The sequence below is a fragment of the Megachile rotundata genome, chromosome 9 (genome assembly GCF_050947335.1).
Source record: "Megachile rotundata isolate GNS110a chromosome 9, iyMegRotu1, whole genome shotgun sequence".
Lineage (NCBI taxonomy): Eukaryota > Metazoa > Arthropoda > Insecta > Hymenoptera > Megachilidae > Megachile > Megachile rotundata.
This window is the reverse complement of record NC_134991.1, coordinates 4,215,404-4,234,724: the sequence shown is the minus strand read 5'-3', so window position 1 is coordinate 4,234,724 and position 19,321 is coordinate 4,215,404. Positions and strand designations below refer to the sequence as shown.

The 19,321-nt window shown below is 30.0% G+C and overlaps 2 protein-coding genes and 1 long non-coding RNA gene across 8 annotated transcripts in view; 1 reads left to right on the top strand and 2 right to left on the bottom strand.

The window, feature by feature from the left end:
- Positions 1-19,321, top strand: part of cnc (NFE2 like bZIP transcription factor cap-n-collar) — a 281,683-nt gene that overhangs the window by 222,178 nt on the left and 40,184 nt on the right. For 4 of the 5 annotated variants that reach the window (XM_012290857.2, XM_003705629.3, XM_012290858.2 and 1 more), the window contains exons 6-7: positions 7,336-7,570; positions 10,780-11,004. In XM_012290857.2, the coding sequence (XP_012146247.2) occupies positions 7,336-7,570; positions 10,780-11,004 (460 nt within the window). The remainder of the gene's footprint in view (positions 1-7,335; positions 7,571-10,779; positions 11,005-19,321) is intronic. The other variant, XM_076535644.1, reaches the window with a different exon arrangement.
- Positions 123-4,482, bottom strand: LOC143265168 (uncharacterized). Its single transcript, XR_013039370.1, has 3 exons — positions 4,120-4,482; positions 3,482-4,041; positions 123-2,004 (listed from the first exon to the last, which is right to left on the bottom strand). It is a non-coding gene; the product is annotated as an uncharacterized LOC143265168 (long non-coding RNA).
- vas (ATP-dependent RNA helicase vasa) lies at positions 11,139-14,640 on the bottom strand. Of its 2 annotated transcripts, none has more exons than XM_012290856.2 (4): positions 14,458-14,640; positions 13,705-13,769; positions 11,837-13,627; positions 11,139-11,724 (listed from the first exon to the last, which is right to left on the bottom strand). In XM_012290856.2, the coding sequence occupies exons 2-4, from the start codon at positions 13,762-13,764 to the stop codon at positions 11,641-11,643; spliced, it is 1,935 nt and encodes a 644-aa protein (XP_012146246.1). In that variant the 5' UTR covers positions 13,765-13,769; positions 14,458-14,640; the 3' UTR covers positions 11,139-11,640. The 2 variants fall into 2 exon arrangements, with proteins under 2 accessions (XP_012146246.1, XP_076391760.1); XM_076535645.1 differs by lacking the exon at positions 14,458-14,640 and adding an exon at positions 14,342-14,451.

The following is a 19,321-nucleotide window of genomic DNA, read 5'->3' as shown; positions in this document are numbered from 1 at the left end:
TTATTCATAAACACCTACATAAATATGCTACTACAATTAATCTGCAGCAATTTTTTGATAAACAAAATTTTATGCGTGTCGAAAATCAAAATTTTATCGATAAGGTTAATTTAAAATTGTGAACAAATTATGAGCGTCGTAGATTAATTATTAACATACGTTGATGACAGAGAAGACTTGACATGAAAACGATATATCAGACATTTCATCTGTGAAATATCTGACCTCGACGATAATTTTTTTTATTTTGTTGTAATATTCGTGCATGTACCATAACGTGTAACATAATGTGCAAGTATAGTAATAAGGTTCGATTACATTTTTTCGATGACAAAGGTAAAGTTCTTGACAGTCCTTCGAGACGTTTTGTGCAATGTGGTTAGTGCTGACTAATTTCTTCATTACTGCACATGAACAGGTATTTATTTAAGATCGATATCATGAAATTCCTGTATTTCTTGTGGTAATTATTAACTTTAACTGTTCCTCACCGATATTGATGAACTTGAAATATGTTGTTAAGGTCAATATTCTGAACAACTTTTCTTTATACATGTTATCGTCGATCGGCCGTGGTTTTCGAGATATTCGCAAAAAATTGCAGATGAGTCTTACGTTACAGTTATACCTCGTGCGAACGTGATCGCATATTTGTCATATGTAGCCTAACTCAAGTTAATCTAACTTAATAACTTTACATTATTCATTTATGGACTAAATTACGTTAAATTAGATTAATATCTTAACTAGCGTGAAATTCTACGAAATTAAAGCGAAATAAATACTATGATTAAATTATTATGTGACACTATGTATTTACATAGTAAATACGTAGCTATATAGCTACGAGTAATGCATTTCCCGAGAGTCTGATATTTATAGTCATATTTGATTATATTCTGGCTTCAATGATTGTCTCTTATTAAAAGAACATAAAGTTAAACGATTCTTTGAATATACGTATGATTATAATAAATTAATTGATTTCTTAATTGCACAAAAAATGTACGGTGTTATAGATTCCATTAAACACAAGAAAGAAATTTAACCAATAAGCTTAATATTTTCATGTTGTTCAACACTTTAAGATTAAAAGTCGGAATAAAGTACAGTGCAATTTAAAGATTAATAGAAGAAATTCTTGGGTTGAATAATCGTATCTTCCTGTTCAAAATGTCTGTCGTTTCATTGGATAATACTGAATGCTCAATCGCAAACCAGTTTTTCTAGAAAATGAACTTGATCTGCCATCAAAAACAGTCATTAACTGGATACGTTTTTGCCTAGAGATATGTATGTGTTTTATGGACGACAAAACCGTAGTCCAAATCGAAGAAAAAAGTGTAATAGCTGAAGTTCTCGGGACAAAAATCGGAAAATATGAATATGATGAAGGATGTCTCCTTAGTAAACAATGGATTTTTGACGGCGGCAAATAAGCAACTATAAAAAATAGATCAAACCAAGTATTATAGGCATATCAGATGGAAATCAAAATTGCATCAATGAAGAAGAATATAATCATTTAACTATAAATCGCAAGACAAATTTTATCAACCAGGTGGCGGTACATATATTCAAGACATTGAATTTGTCAACGTAAAATAAAAGCCATTATTCCACGATATAGGACCCGGAAAAAATAATTTCTATTAATAATAATTAAGTATAAAATCAATTTATAATTGTAAAAAATATTATTGTGTCAGATCAAATATTAACATGAGTTGATAATATTTTTTTACTTACAATTTTTATAATTGTTTTACAATGATACTTGTAAAAATTAAGTTCAACTTTCTTTCTCATATTAAAAAGTATACAAAAAATTGTCTCTGTATATTTAAAATTGAAGATGTCGACGCTACCAATTACCGTGTTTGGGAAGTGTAACAGGATTTCAGTCATTATAAATCGTAGATATACATTTTTTTACTTTTTAACGTGGGCTGTCATCTGATAAAGCTTCAGTGCTGCTGAATGTGAGCTGCCATTCTTATATACCTACAAACGAAAAATATACCAATGGTTTATAAATTATAAGATTACGCATTTATCGGTTAATCTCATGAAATTTTAATGATTCTGTAATGATAGTCGGATTAGTTTGTAAATGTTCACAGTATTTCTAACAGCATAAACGTAACGATTGTAAATTATTTTATGACTTAAACTTACAATTATGTCTGCAGATTAGGCGTCCTACTTTTTTACCAAGTACCATGATAATACCAATTGCTATGATAAGTTGCATTAAGTTGAATGATAAGTTGAAGTCTTTTATTTATTAATAGTTACCTTGGCTCGATTCACCGCATAACCCTAACTAGACCAGCAATACTATGTACTAATTATTCCTGGTCTAGTAAACTTAGAATTAATCACTTTTAAATATATGCATGGTATATTTTTCTAATGTATAGTAGAACAGACAGGTGCTACATTGCATGAGCTTCAACATTTATTCCGATATACTGAATTTATAATTATAATTTTTAATTGCAACTTAGTACCGTACATGTTTGTAAATTAATTCGTAAAGAAAATTAAATATTAACTTTTACGAAGAAGGAAATTTTAATCCGCCATATTAAATTTTGAAAACGTTCTGAATTTTTATTCATCAAACACTAAATAAATATCAAAATGCTTCAAATTGTAGATATTTGTAGTTTGTATTCTGCATTTGTAACGCATATTCACGCTTAGCACATTCTATGTGCATCGCGTAAAAATACGCTTTTGGTTAACTGCATATAGGATTCAAATAAGTACGTTTATAGTATACCGCCAATTAATGCGGGGGATACTTACACGTACGTAGAATAGCTTGATTTCTGTTGTCATTCAAAATATTTTACTTGTGATAAAAATTGTCAAATAATATACCGGATAAGAAATACATAGAAAAAATCACTCGTACAATATACGAAATTGCTCTGTAAAGAACTTATTAACACTTTGATTGTCGTATATAGATTTTGTTCAAATTTTCATACGAACCATCTATATTATTAAGAATTTATTCGCTTATCTAACTATTTAGAACTATAAATTATAAACATAACAATATATTTGGTTACATTTGTTAACATTAATCCTACCAATAAATAATGCACGCTTACTGCGAAATTAAAAATGAAATTAAATAATAACTAAACAAACGATAAAAAATAAATCAATATACACATTGATTCTTTATTTTGATGAAAATCAACGTATATTTCAAGAGAACCACATTGACAAATTGTGCAAATTAAAATAAGAAACTTATAAAACTTGACCGCTTGAGTAGTTTCGATATTAAAATTATTATTTAATCAAATATTCAACTAGTTCACTGTGGCAGTAAATATGTCAAAGAGAAATTGTTCGTAAATGTAAATCCTGATCCTGGAAAATGTGAAAATCAATAGAAACGATATTTCCCGTAAAGTGCAACAACCTGCTGATAGACATAGCAGCGATCTCCAGAACTTACACAAATAGCATGAGAAATTGTTTAAGCACCGTGAACTGGCGTCTGGTGTGCGCGTCAAATTCTCTCCGCCATTCTCGGAAATAGTATAAGTACCGACAACTGTGTTTTTTCATCGCGTTGGCTCAATCATGAGCGTAACATCGAAACAGAACGAGCGTAAAGCCGAGCGCCATTAGAAATCCGCGCGCTCCGTACACGACAAATCGTCACGGAACAAACATGTCGTCCTATATTTCGTAGCCTACAGCCGACAGATGCGCTGACAAGCGAGAATCACCTTAAAGGCGTCGTGCTCGACAGATTGCACTGGCGACTGATTGATGCACCCGAACAACAATCGCGTCGGATTCGTGCTACGCCAGCTTCCTCATTCATCTTCTTCTTGCGGCCAATGCATTAGCGACAATACCGACGTGCATTAAGCGCCACCGGCCACTACCGCACTTACGCGTTCCACCAAACGTTCGACCTTCCGTGCCAATGAACCTTTTATGGATATTCTGCTCTGCATAACTACACTGCTGATCTGAATTATCGATATCAATCGAGACCGTATTTCTCTGTTGATTTGATAAGGAATGACACAATGTACTTCACAATTAAACTTCAATATTAACTAAAGATAAAATATACATTACCCTTACGACGCATAATAAAAAACTAACGTCGCGGTCCTTGCAGACACGAAGTGCACGAAGATGTCACGTGACCGTTTACGAAAATTACCGATCTTTCGACACGTAAGACAACAAACGCTCGGATCGAATTGATCGCCATTTGTTATGGTTTGACAAATGACGAAACATAAGAAATATAATAAAAAGTAAATAAACATTTCCCTTTATCTAGCTTACTGTTATAAGTAGTGTTATTACTTTTTTCCTTTGCATTATTTATTTCTTAATAATACATGTAAAACCATGCTATGAGATTTCATAAATTTTGTATATATAATATTGTACTTAATTTAAAAATTCTATTCGTAGGCTAGACAAACAAGTTCATTTATTTGATACTCACTGAATTTAGTAATTAATTGAAACAGAAATTATTTTCAATGATCCATTGCTACTCCTTATGATTAATTAACTGTAAATGATCAAGTTTTCATGCTCTTAACAATCATTTAAATAAATAATTATATAAAAATAAACACGATTTTCCTTGGATACAATTTCTCTTTTCATTTTTCAAATGATAACAATACTTTCTCGAATATCTGTTCACTCTTTCAGTGTTTACAAGAAACGTTTAAAACGGAAACATTTAAGGAAACAGTCAACGTGATTTCTTTTATACAAACCTTTGATGGCTTCTTTTTTGAATGACGAAATATAGTTGCAGCTGACGAATTTAATTTCCGGCAATTTCATTGCAAGTTTGATATGGGTCAGCTGCAACTACAGCCTTTAAACTTTCACCATTAATATTTGATTGGCATCCGGAACGTTCGTCATCTTCGGGATTGTAACTTCCCTCGCGAAATTTTCAAATATTGACAGTTTCACCATTTTATTGAATCAGATCTGTACACTTTAATAAATATTTTTAATAGGTTAAATTGCATTTAAACATTTTCTATGCCAAAACGTGTAATTGTAGGTTAGATTCAGATTTTCAGACTGTATATTTTAATAAACCATTCTTGATATAAATGAAAAAACGGAAGGTCTTGAATTTTTAATTTTTTTTTACATTGCTTTAATACTTTTTACGTAGAACATTATAAAGAAACTGATTTACTTAAACTAAAATACATTTATTCAAATATAATCGGTGAAGAAAATTTTTCTCGAATGTGGAGTTCAGAAATCTTGCAAGTTTAGGAATGTACAGATTGATAATTTGGAAATTTCATGATTCAAGAGTTTGGGGTTTTGGAGATTTGATAAATTCGAAATTTTTTCATTTGAAAATTTGAACATTCGGATATTTAGGAATTTGATAATTCAGTAATTTGAAAATGGGTAAGTTGGAGATTCGAGGTCTTTAGTAATTTAGTAATTTCGAAATTTGAAAACTTGGAGATCCATAATTTTTGAACTTAAAAATTCGAATTCGGAAACTTGACTTAATTTGATATTTTTAAGTTTAGAAATTTGAAAACTTGGAAATCTATAAATTTAGAAATTTAGAAATTTGAAAATTTTGTAATAATGTAGAAACCTGTCTTCCAAATTTCTATCTCTTTTTTTAAAATAAAATTGCATATTTATTTTTACGCAGATTGATTCCGCGGTATTTTAAGAAATTTCCTTTGCCCATGACAATCCATAAAAAGAATTTCTTGCATGGTATCGAAACAGTCGTCGATAAAAATAGTTTTCGATCACAGATTTCGTATTTTGACAAGCAGTTTGACACCCGATCAAAATCGACATGCATGCATACGTTTGGTATGCAGCACTAGAATCATTAATATCTTGAGAATCCTAGTGTGTGGCCAACACCTCAGATCAGCAGGGTTTCCTTCCCCCCAAAATTTAAACACTCTCCGAGTCGACATTTGACAGGTTTAAAATCGTTCAAACTGACGTATTCTGAAGGTGGATATACAGGGTGAGACATCCAACGCACACTATTTTAAACACATAAATTATACGTTTCGTGAAAGCATTATCGTACAGTTCGTATCAAAAGTTTATACGTCTGCTATTTTTTAGTCAAAACATAATTCCTTATGAATGTTTTATTAATTTTGTCGAATGACTGAAATACCTTGAAAAATTATAAAAGTACATTGTTACGAAAGACATATTTTGGTGTTATACAAGTGTTTTTATGATAATCGATCATAAACGCACTTAACACATTGGGGCCAAATTTAAATATCTTTAACGACAATTATAAAATAATATAAAGATATTTGACATATTTTAAATGATGAATTGAGGATGTATTGAGACTACATTTTATTTAAAATATAGGGTTTCAATATGTACTATAAATATAAATAAATATAATTATAAGTAAATATAGTAAATATAATAAATATAGTATATAAATTATTCTATAAATATAAAAATTTGTAAATTCTTAAGGAGACATTATAATTATAAATTAATGTGTAGACGATAGTGTTTTGAATACTATCATTCACCCTTCGTTCAGTTCTATTGCGAATATGGTACATAAAATAATATGTTATGAAACTTTTATATTTTGTCACACTGTTGAAAACTTTTCTTATCTTTTGTAATTACCTACAAGTTTTTGTTAAAAGAAACTTGTGAATTTGCATTGTTAAATTGTTACAAAATATTGAAAATTTACGATAACATATCATTTTTCTTAAACTCAGATTCATATAGTATTTGCAATATTATATTATCTTTTATTCATTTTTTTGTATTAGTATTAAGTCCTTATGGAAATTTAACAATGCATTTTCTCGAAATTGCCCATGTTGTTAGAAGAAGTTTGTAGGAGTTTCCCAAAAAAGGGAGTGCCATTAGTAAACTTTAACTAACATAATTTATTTAATTTGACTTAAATTTTATACAGTTATAAAGAAACCAAAAATGTACGATTTTGTAAAAACATAATACACAATTCTCAAACATAAAGGAGAAATTTAAATTCAGTTCTTACAATATGCTATATTTCTCTGAGGTTTAACAGTTGGACTAACTAATAACATATAAAAGTAAACACGAGTTAAGTCGGTAACAGCGTTTGAGCAGTATAGCACGAGTTAACGTGTGACCAGTAAACAATGTGTTAATTTGTTCATTTCCATTTTTAAAATTAAAACCTATAATTGTAATTCTGTCACTAATAAATTACACATTTTGATGTTTTAACAGGGAACAAAATAATAAAACTTGTTACGAGTAATAATGTTATGTATCTAGGGACGTATGCCGTTTATGCGTGCAATGAGCATGGAACAACGATGGCAGGATTTGGCATCTCTTCTATCGCTACCCGGTGCGCCGGATCATTTTGCACATCCTGCACATCCTGGATACCCAGGGCACGGTATAAGTCACAGTCATTACGAAGCACAACGTAATGTATTACTTCACAATGCCACGTTGGCTCCACCTGTAGGTGATCTGAATTCCACGAATCCATATCACAATGTTGGTAAGTATAAGATTTTTCTTTCTTACGAATAATCTTTTATTTTATAATAAAAGTGTTAATAATTTATTTTCTAATAAATGTTTGGAGTGTTCTACTCAAAATATCTTCGCATTTTCAAAGTGAAACTTCTGTAAATGTTATTCGAAGATGTCAGATACAAACATGACGAAAAGTGCAAACAAATTCTCAAATTTCTTCCTAATCTACAAATTTTCAAATTTCCAAAGGCTGAATATTCAAATTCTTATATTCCTTAATTTTCAGAAGTTAAAGTCTGCAGATTCTTAATTCATTACATTTCTAAATCAATTCTCAAATTTCGTTAGTCCCCTAAATAACATAAAATTTCTAAACTCCAAAATATATAAAATTCAAAATTGCCAAGCCCCTACGACTTCAAATCCTCGAATTCTCAAATTTCAAAATCACTAAATATTTCAATCGCTGACCTTCCAAGTTCCCCAAATTTCAAATTTCGGAATTTTTAAATACTCAAATGGACAAATGACCTAAATTTCTAAATTTACACATTCTTAAATTGTAAAATTCTCAAATTTCCAACTCCTTAAATTTCTAAATCTCCAGATTTCGAATACCCTAAAGCCCTAAAGCACTAAATTCTTAAATTTCTGAGTTTACCAAGTTGTCAAGCACCAAACTTTGCACATCCACAGATTTCTATCTACAGGGTGTCCGCGCCAAAGTGTTACACCTTAATATCTCATGAACTATTGATGTCACGAAAAAGTGCTTATATGGAAATTGCAGGGTAAAAGAGGCCCTATGTTTTGGCAGAAGCAAAATTTTTTTATTGTTATTAATGTAAAAGATATGATGGTGAAGTTTCGTTTTTTTAAATGGAACTATAATTTTTTCTCGATCAGGCGATAGTGCTTTTCAAGACGAATTCATCAAGGTTTTATGTACTTACCCGATTTTTATTAGTTTTCGAGATATAACGCTTAGAAATTTACTGATTTTCAGCAGTGACATCTCGGTTTGACGAGTAAGTCATAAAAACGTTCTTATTGTTACGGTAAGTGCCGCTGGTTTGACTCTGCCTGCCGAAACAGATAGGCGGGGTGTATGGTCAAAATGGCAGGTCCGAAGAGTAAGAAACGTGAAAAGCATTGTCCATTACGGTTTAAGTTTTCCGTATCAAAGATGATATTAATTGTAATTTGGAAGGTTGGGACATTTATTTAAATGTTTCAGTACAAGGTAGGTATAAAGACAATTTAACAATATAACTGACTTGAAAAATAGAATACACAATGCATGCGTAAATATCCCGTGCGAAATTATGGAAAACGTCGAGAACGAATTTGTAAAACGTATACAAACTTGTATTTCAAATAGCGGAAAGCACGTGGAATAAATTTTTTGCATATTATTTTTTGTTAAATTGTCTTTATACCTACCTTGTATTGAAACATTTAAATAAATGTCCCAACCTTCCAAATTACAATTAATATCATCTTCGATACGGAAAACTTAAACCGTAATGGACAATACTTTTCACGTTTCTTACTCTTCGGACCTGCCATTTTGACCATACACCCCGCCTATCTGTTTCGGCAGGCAGAGTCAAACCAGCGGCACTTACCGTAACAATAAGAACGTTTTTATGACTTACTCGTCAAACCGAGATGTCACTGCTGAAAATCAGTAAATTTCTAAGCGTTATATCTCGAAAACTAATAAAAATCGGGTAAGTACATAAAACCTTGATGAATTCGTCTTGAAAAGCACTATCGCCTGATCGAGAAAAAATTATAGTTCCATTTAAAAAAACGAAACTTCACCATCATATCTTTTACATTAATAACAATAAAAAAATTTTGCTTCTGCCAAAACATAGGGCCTCTTTTACCCTGCAATTTCCATATAAGCACTTTTTCGTGACATCAATAGTTCATGAGATATTAAGGTATAACACTTTAGCGCGGACACCCTGTATAATAAATACCGAAGTTTCACTAATAAACAATTTATTTTAAGATATGGAAAGTCTTAACATGATTTGATGATATAAAGTATGATGAAATAGCAGTTGTGTCAATTCAATTAAAAATTGCTACAAGTAACTATGTTTCAACGACATGTTTAATATAAAATGTTTTATTGTGTTAAGATAACAAGTCTATCACTTAGGCGTGATAAATAATATCAAGATGAGCACATTGATAAGTATAGACAAGAATTTATCTAAAAATTAAGTGGTTTGATATATGGAGTGTTTCTGCTAACTGAGACGATCTGTAAACTGATAAAAGTAAAAAAATGTAGAACAATCAATTAGGTAGTACAACAGCGTTCATATTTCTACCATTTCAATTTTTTTTAAGTACAAAGTACATAAAAAATATAAATGCACTTGCGACTTTTGTAATGAAACTATATATAAGTTTTTTATATAGATCAATTCTTCAGAACATTTTGCAAAAAAAGTATGAGAGTTAAAACATCAATAATAATGACATGTTACAAATTTTGGAAATGAGATTTTTTGTACAAAAATATGAAATATCTCACAAATTGTTTTTGTTTTTTACACTGAACCTTTATACTTTTTATGCTTTTTATGCTTATGTAAGGATATGTAATTTCAGTTCTCAAAACAGTGCATATTTATTGCATTTTTTAAATCGAATTGTATACTTGCTTTTGTACCATTTTTTGTAAGAACATTATTTCCATAATTCCAGTTAAAAAAAGACACCCTCTATATTGCCCACTCGACCAAAATTCAATTTTGGTTAATTACTATTTTATCACATTGCTGCAAATGGCTGAAGAATTGTATATGTATAACGATAAAACAATTCTATTTTGTTTTTAAATATTTGAAAAAAGATTCTGAAAAGTAACAGTTCTATGAATTTATTTCACAAATTCTATAAACATTTATTTGAATCAAAATTTATTACTGAATTAAAAATTAATTACATCTTATCCAGCTAACGTTGCAATTATTTAAACTAATTACTCAAATACAATATTTACTCATGATACCAGATGAATATACTATTCGAATTAGAAGTTATCTAATCGTTAATAACTTATTTGTTACTCGTAAGCATAACTAACTTTGTTAAATACGTATATTTATATATATTTTATCAAACAAGATTGAATCAAAATTTACGTAACCGAACAAATTTTATATATCATCTAACATTTTGGAACTAAAATACTCATTATCACAGGTGGGTCGTCAAATCTAGGTTCAGCGGTGGCAACATCAATGAACTTAACGAACAGTAGCGAACCAATCGGGGCAGAAAGTGGAACAACTTATAAATCTGAACCAGCTGATATGATGTATTATCATACACCAACTTCCGATTCGATTAATCAAACAACCGATGGTTTTCTTTCCTCGCTTCTAAATGATGAGGACCTACATCTGATGGATATGGCCATGAACGACGGTATGTACAACTTTTATTACATTTCTATTATATTCACATACTTGAAATCAGGACTTTTAATAATTTCAACTTTTTAATAATTAAGAATAACGAACGATACGATATCAGAAGACGTTAAAAAAAAAATTACACACTTTTTAACTGTAGCATTTTATTATAAAATGAAACGTATAAAATAAAGTTTATTTATAAAATAAAATACGGTATTTTCGACTTTATCTCGATTTTTTAACTTTCTTCTTAAAAACTAACGTTTGTACGATCGATAAAGTACAGCGACCTGTATCTTCGGATACAAGTGGAACGGTTTTCACAAATTATTTGTCATGTCTTAAAGTTAATGTGTTCTCACCAACGACGGTAACATTGTTATCTTACGTGTTTAAACTTATATCTAAAGAGGTACGGTGATACAGTCTACGTTTCGCTTAAACGCGTATTATGTAATCAACAAAAAAAAAAATCGACTAAAAAAATAATAGGTCAACTTCCATGGATTTCGATATCATACATCAACGTTAAATATAAGAAAATTTAATGAAACGATTCAGTACCTCTGACTTAGTACGAAAAGAAACAAAGCTTATTACCATTTTTTAATAAAACGATATAAAAAAACTGAAGGAACAAAGTTTTCTACCATGCTTCGTCTGGTTCAGCTGACACTGCAGGGACAAATGCTTCTTCACCATATGGTTCTCCCGTTGCTTCTTCTTGAAACTACACAAAAAATACATACATTACAAATATGAATCTTATTTGTTTTCTAAATAATATAGAATATATTCATTACATAGTGTATATGTCAGAATATGATTCAAAATTTACTTACACCTCGAATGTCTTGTCCACCGAATTTGTCTCCTCTACCAGGCATGAAGTTTCTACTAGCATTTCCGCAAGTTAGCCAGTCTGGAACAGGTTGACCTGCTTGTTTCAATATTCTGACAAGGTCGCCTCGTAATGGTGCATCATCCTCTGGATCAAAGAAAGAAGTTGCTCTTCCTCGATTTCCGACACGACCTGTCCTTCCAATTCGATGAACATACTCGTCAATTCCTTTTGGCATGTCATAGTTTATAACATGAGATACATTTTTTATGTCTAAACCTCTGGCAGCAACAGCCGTAGCTACTAAGATAGACATTCTTCCGCTTTTGAAATCAGCTAATGCTTCTTCTCTTTGCCTTTGTAATCTGTCGCCGTGAATACTGGTAGTAGGATAATTATTTTCAGATAAAAATGCAGCAATAAAATCTGCTTTCCTTTTCATTTCAACAAACACCAAAGTACCACTCAATGTACCTGCATCATTTTCTCTTTCTAAAACCTCTCGAAGCATATCTTTCTTTTTATTTTTGGGAACTTCATAAAAGTTTTGTTCTACGTCTGAACATGCACCACCCACAATACCGACTGCGAGGAATAAATAATTATTCAGAAATCTTCTTGCTAAATGTTGCACTTCATCTGGGAAAGTAGCAGAAAACATTAACGTTTGTCTTTCTTCGAGAGGAACCATAGTTTCGTGATCTACAATTTTTTCGATGCAAGGTAAAAATCCCATATCTAACATACGATCTGCTTCATCTAATACAAGAAATCGAACAGAATTGAATTTTATTCTGCCTCTGTCCAGGAAATCTATTAGCCTGCCAGGTGTGGCTACGAGTATATGACAACCTGCAGAAAGTTTTCCTCCTTGATGAATAACAGATGTTCCACCATATGCAACTACAGTTTTTATAATTGACTTCAATGCAAATTTAACAATTTGTTGCCATATTTGAATAGTAAGCTCACGAGTAGGCGATACTATGATCACTTGTGGTTCACAATGTGACCCAGTCACAACTAAATCAGTGGGCTTTTCTAATAATGTGTTTATAATGGGCACTGCAAATGCAGCAGTTTTTCCTGAACCTGTTTGTGCACACGCCATTAAATCACGACCACTCATTATGATGGGTAAAGCATGTTTTTGAACTGGAGTAGGTCTTGTATATCCTGATTTTCTTATATTTTCTAAAATAATATTTCTCAGCCCAGCGGATTCAAAACTGTCTATTGGAGGAGGTACATTTTCTCCGCTAACTTTAACTTCAATATTATCGTATTTATCAAAATTAATGCCCATTGCAACACCATTTTCAAATAAAGTATTTTCATCATCAGGTAAATCAGGTGGAATATAGATCTCTTTAGGTTTCTGAGGTTCTTCGTCATCATTGCCGTCTTCTCCGTAAGATGGTCCTTTCCGTCTATTACCTCTATTGTTATGATCGTTGTCATCATCCTCATAATTCTCATACTTTTTATAATCATTGTTTCCATCATCATCACCCTTATTTCGAAATCCACCACGACCTCCTCCTCCACCTCTACCACGATTTCCTCCTCCTCTACCTCGACCACCTCCTCTACCACCTCTACCTCCTCCTCCTCTACCACCACCTTCAAAATTACTGCTACTTTGAGATTGCCAATTATGTTCACTGTCAAAGTTATCGTCATTATTGCTTCTGCCATTGAAATTTTTGTTATTTGAGTCCCAATCATCGTTATTATTATTCTGTACTATAAATCCACGTCCTTTTCCATAACTACGTCCACTTTCTTCGAACTAGTTCAATAAACATATAGTAAGTTTTATATCACTTTTAGATTATTTTTGTTAAACTAAAAGGATTTGGTACTTACACTAGATAAATCTTGTGTACTCGAAGAGCATATAGGCTGACCCCAATCATCTTGATCCATTGTATCTGAAACAATTACATGTCAGCAGTTATAAAAAACAAAATGTCTACAGTACTAATAGAGAAAGATTTAATTCGAAGTTATTGATTCTTATAATTGTATCATAACTTAACAACGTATTAAAAGAATTATAAAAAATTGATAATTTCAAAATATTACTTTATATAATTTGGAATGGATATATATTTCCAGATCGATAATATTTAACAATGTTTCCTGGTTAACAAAACCGGTTTACAAGGACATCGTAACCCACAGCATAATTCGCGAAGACATTGTAACAGAAAAATCGATACAAACAGTAATATATAACTACTTCTGCGTTAGTAATAATCACATTTTTTCGAGTAAAAAAAGAATGCTATAAAACAAAAGACGATAAAATTTTTCTTCTATAATTTATCGATCTGTAACGCGATTTTATGCGATGTTACTTTGGTTGAAACATGAAATGTTTCACATCGTTGAAAATCCTAACAACCACTTGAATAAACATTAATTATTCTCTGCTTTATTCGATAGTATTTTACTCAAGTAAGCGTGACTGTCATTTAGTATTAACAACGTTTATTCTTACTTAACGCGTAGTAAACAGAACACGTGCAGAGACAGGTAAAAGAAAGCAGTGTGTTTGCCGGTAAATATGGCCGAAAAATATTGGCAGAAAATAAAGTGATATTTGATAATACTTACTTTATGATTCTTATCAAAGATATATAAATGGAAATTATAAACACCGGCAGAATCGAACAAATTGACGTAATAACTTGTCTTTACTGGTAACTGCCAAAGACGAATGAGACAGACCAAACAAGAAAGTGAAAACGCTGACAATGTTCGACCGTTACCACTGGAGAACAAAGAACTGACAGAACAGCTAACTTGAAAGTATATGGTTCCCACCAATCAGTAACGAGCTTCAACGCGCATGCGCGTTCTGCACTGCGTTTGATTTGTACAGTAATGTATCAAAACCTTGACGTACCCGTACCCTCTCAAAACATTTCCAAACAATTAAAATAATAAATCAATGATTTCAAAACTTAGTGTAAAACAATTAGATAAAAATATTTGACAAATAAGTTATTTCTAAATTTTAATCTTTCGCAGTAACTAATAATTTATTGCATATGAATAAATCGATTACTGTATTTTGAGAAATTACTTTATTTCATTTTATAATACTGTTTACAATTGTCCAAATTTTTGTTATAAACAGAAACTATCTACAAAATTTATTCTAATTATTAGCACTCATTCTGTTATGTTCGTAGTATGTTATAAAATGTTCATAGCGTTCAGAAAAAAATATTCATTTAATAGTTTATCATATGAAACAGTGATAATAATGTCTTTTAAATGAAAAATGTCTTTTTTATATTTTTTATATTTTAACCGAAAATGAAAGAGCGTCTTCATTTTAATCACCCATTACATTGCACAGAAGAGTAGTAGGTCTATAATAACCCAAAAACATCGCTTCGAATGAAAACCTAACGATGGTCAAGGTTAAATCTGTTTCGTCTCTAATACTGTAACGATTTGTTGGTAGTATGTGCTATTGTTATACGTATTTCTAAAAATTTGTAAACCAAAATAAAACAAAGCAATAGTTCATTTTTAAATTATTTGCACTTTGTACTCTACCTTGCATATGAACAAAAGCAATCAAAAGTTATAAAATATAACATACTGATTAACCTATTGTTTGAATAAGTTTATAAAAAATTATTTACAAGTAAACCGTAAGAGTACATAATGGTGCAGTAATGTTCGATATTTTTAATTCCAAATACGAATGTTTATTCATTGATGTAATATATGTATATTGCAAATAATGTAAATAATATTAAATAATACATTGATAGAACTTACTACAATATTCTGTCAAATTAATAATAATTTCTCGTCACTTTATTCTTTTTGTGCAAACTTTCGTTTCATTTTTATAGCAAGTATAAATCGTGACAATATTTACCGGATTTTTTGTGACTTGAATACCAACCTTTTAGAGACACAAAGAGGCGCGAGTTTATACGAATTTCAAACATATCTCATGTATCTATTATCTATATTCTTTGCATCGTTTAATTATTTGATTATTCAATTTAAATTATATTTTCAAATTGATTATTCTGCTTAAAAATGTTTAATAGAATTTAAATCGGAAAATATTACACAGTAATTATTTTTTAATTAAGTGAAAGTTATTCTCTTGAAAATAATATGCTCTTATTATTCTTGATTTTAACATAGTTATCTGTTACATCATTTATTACGAATAAATTTCCGCATTGTATAGACACCGTCGCTGTGTTTTACTATTGCTTCAATATTTCTCTTTTCAATTTTTCTCATCTTCATCATATTAATTCTTTCCTCATCAGTTCGTGTAAATCGAATTTGCATTCATTATAGAATTTTTAAAGTTAAATTTTACTGAATACTGTATTGATGTAAAATATACCGGTTGTTTGTTTACAATCTTGACCTATGATGCTTGTATCATGCGCACGCGTTAAAAACACGGTTTTTAGAAGTTAAAAGAATGTATATTTCTTGTTCTATCTTCTGTGCCTGATATTTTTAAATAACGAAATACAGAAATAAGGACAAGTTAAAGAAATAACTTTCGTATATTGCACGTGAAATCAATGCCAAACGTTAATTCAGTTGTGGAGAATGACTCATAAAATTGAATCGCTTTAGAATTAAAAATTGCTTCAATACAGGAAAAAATTGCAAAGAGTTGAATGATGTAAGATTTTGTATGTTTTCATAAGCTCAGTCCTTTTGTAAACGCAGTGATATGTCTAAATACACTGTTTTTTAAATGAAACTATATTTTTTTAGATGGACCGATTTAACTGAACATTTTATATAAGAAACGTTAAAGTACAATGTTGAAAAAAAATTATTTGTAAGATAATATAAAGTCATTGAAACATTTTGTAGAAAAATTTTAAATATCTTACAAAGCATTTTTCATTGTACCCTAATACCCTTATATCTGGAATGTTCACAAAAATTGATCTAATATACAGGTAAAAGTATAAAGTTCTATTTTTAAAAATAAAAGTCACTGTAAAATCTTGGAAAGTATCTTGAAATGACTTTCATCTTCATAGCTTCTCCCTTGAAATATAACAACCTTTATTCGAATTTTTTTATGGTTTTAGAAAAAACGAAATATTTAATGATGACAGAGTTGGGTATATAATTCTCTTTTTATATGAAGAAAGTTCAGAATTTTTTCGCATTTCATTGGAACTCAAAGTCTAGAAAGTTTTAATATCTTAATCGATACCGTGTCACTTAATCCATGAATCTTTGTCCCGGGAAAACGTAGATAGTCTACATGTACAAACAACAGAGAATATCTCAGTAAATGTATGAACTGTAAATTGCGAAAAATACAAAACCACTTGGGAATAAAATAAAATATTTTCTAACAATGTATAAACATAATGATGTATATTCACAAAGTTTCATAATTCTTTTTAATTTTCGGTTCCAGTATCGTTTCTTGTCAGTATATTGACATTTACCATTTTATTATCTATAATTATTAAATTTTTTTCAAATTGGATATTGTTATTAATAAAAAAGAGATAAATCAAAAGATACAACTTTAAATACGATAAAAATAATTTTAATATTATCTCAATCGATGGAAATTGATTTTTGTTTTATTTATCTTTTCTTCTCTTTTATTTCGTTTCTCAGATTGAAATGTTGCCGCATACTATTTAAAATTGGAAGTTTTGAATGCATTTATACAATCAATTACGTAATGCATACTAAAATAATCAGAGATAAGCTTTGCAACAACGATGACAGAAACAGTAACATGAGTAGATGATACATCGCTTTTTCAACTGCCATAAACACGCGGGATCGTAGACGTTTCTGGTTTCAAGAGTCGTGATACTACTTAAACTTTTAGAGTTTAAATAAAATTCGAAGCGATTTAGAATTCAAACATGCTTGAATTACTTGAAAAATTACAAAAAGAAGTTTTAAATCTCCATCACTATGATTATATTTGTGTAAGTAATATACAAAATATTTATTGGAATGAAGTATAACTTTCTTTTTGATACTTGCTTTATTGATGATTCGTATGTCATCGACCTCTTTTATAATATCAAACAATATTATTATATCAGAATATAATATCAGAAATATCTCTTTCGTCGTGTTTTTTAAATGTTTTCAAAAATTTGAGCAGTCATGAATATATCAAAACATGATTATTATTTACAATACAGTTATGAAATAAATTATTCTGTAACACTGTTTTGTTATACAAAATATTGCCTTGAATATTTAAGGCAATAGAGTTAAGGGTGAACAATATTGTGGTAGCCTTTTGTAGACAGAGGGATGTAGATGCAAAAATCCTCAGTCGTTGAGTTTTGATTATTTATTTTTCAAATGTTTAAATGATTAAATGATCAAGTTTAGAAATTGTAAAATTTCTAAATGTAAATATTTATAAATATGTAAATTTAGGGATTTGAAAATTTAGAAATTTAGAATTTTAGAAAATTAGAAATTTAGAAATTTAGAAATTTGAGAATCTTGAAATTTAAACATTTGAAAACTTCGAAGTCTGAATTTTTAGAAATCTAACGATTGTAAACTTTGATAATTTACAAATTTAGGAATTCAAGGATTTAATAATTTAGGAGATTTAAGTTTTTGAAAATTTTTAAATTTGGTTCTCTAAAATTAAAAGCAAATAATGTGAGGCTTCTGGTCTGTAGTTTTGTTAAAGGAAGCCTACATTGTGCCCCGGTGTGCACACATATATTTTTTTAAATCGAAACTATTTCGAGTAAATGAATTCTTAAAAATATTTTTCTAAAAAAAGTATTAAAAAAAATTTGCACAGTTCACAAAATATTTAAAATTTGAATTATTTTAACATTATACCATCATGCTTTTTTTAACAGAATATTACGAACCAATAATCTATTCTGACCCTCACTTTGCATAATGTGAACGCAGCTTAAGACATAGAGTGACACAATCAGGGCTGTATTTAGCATGACTGCGACAGGAGTTATGAATTTCTCTATATTTTTGTTATCAGTTCGTTTCACTCGGATCGTATTATTCGTCATAAAGATGCACACACGTTAATCCGTACAAAGATAGAAGCAATAAGCGCGACGCACGTGTAACAATGACGAATAAGACAAAGAAAAGAGGAAAAAAGAAAAACCCAGTTTCATCATAGCAGTCAGTAGACACGATAGGACCAGCTTCCATTGTAGTGTCGTCGTAATTTTACATTCAGTGTGTTGAATCAAACGAATAGTAGCTTGTAACGTTGTGTATAATCTTTTTTGTGGATTATTAGTGGCATTATGAGTGATGAAGTTCAATCTGAATTTGTATTGTGTCACAATTAAATCTTGAAGTACAGGTTTGTATCTTTCACACATTTATTTTATTTCTCACCTGATTTTGTGATATGATAACAGTATCAAGTTTCATGTTCTTTTTCTTTCCTTATTCAAATCTTTTACACTATCTTTTATTTGTATTC

What these genes read in the sequence shown, in the direction of transcription:
- vas (XM_012290856.2), bottom strand. Translation starts at nt 13,764, where the DNA reads ATGGATCAAGATGATTGGGGTCAGCCTATATGCTCTTCGAGTACACAA. An exon ending in GTACACAAGATTTATCTAGT is followed by an intron (nt 13,628 to 13,704) that starts GTAAGTACCAAA and finishes TTATTGAACTAG; the next exon opens with TTCGAAGAAAGTGGACGTAG. An exon ending in GTGGACAAGACATTCGAGGT is followed by an intron (nt 11,725 to 11,836) that starts GTAAGTAAATTT and finishes TTTTTTGTGTAG; the next exon opens with TTTCAAGAAGAAGCAACGGG.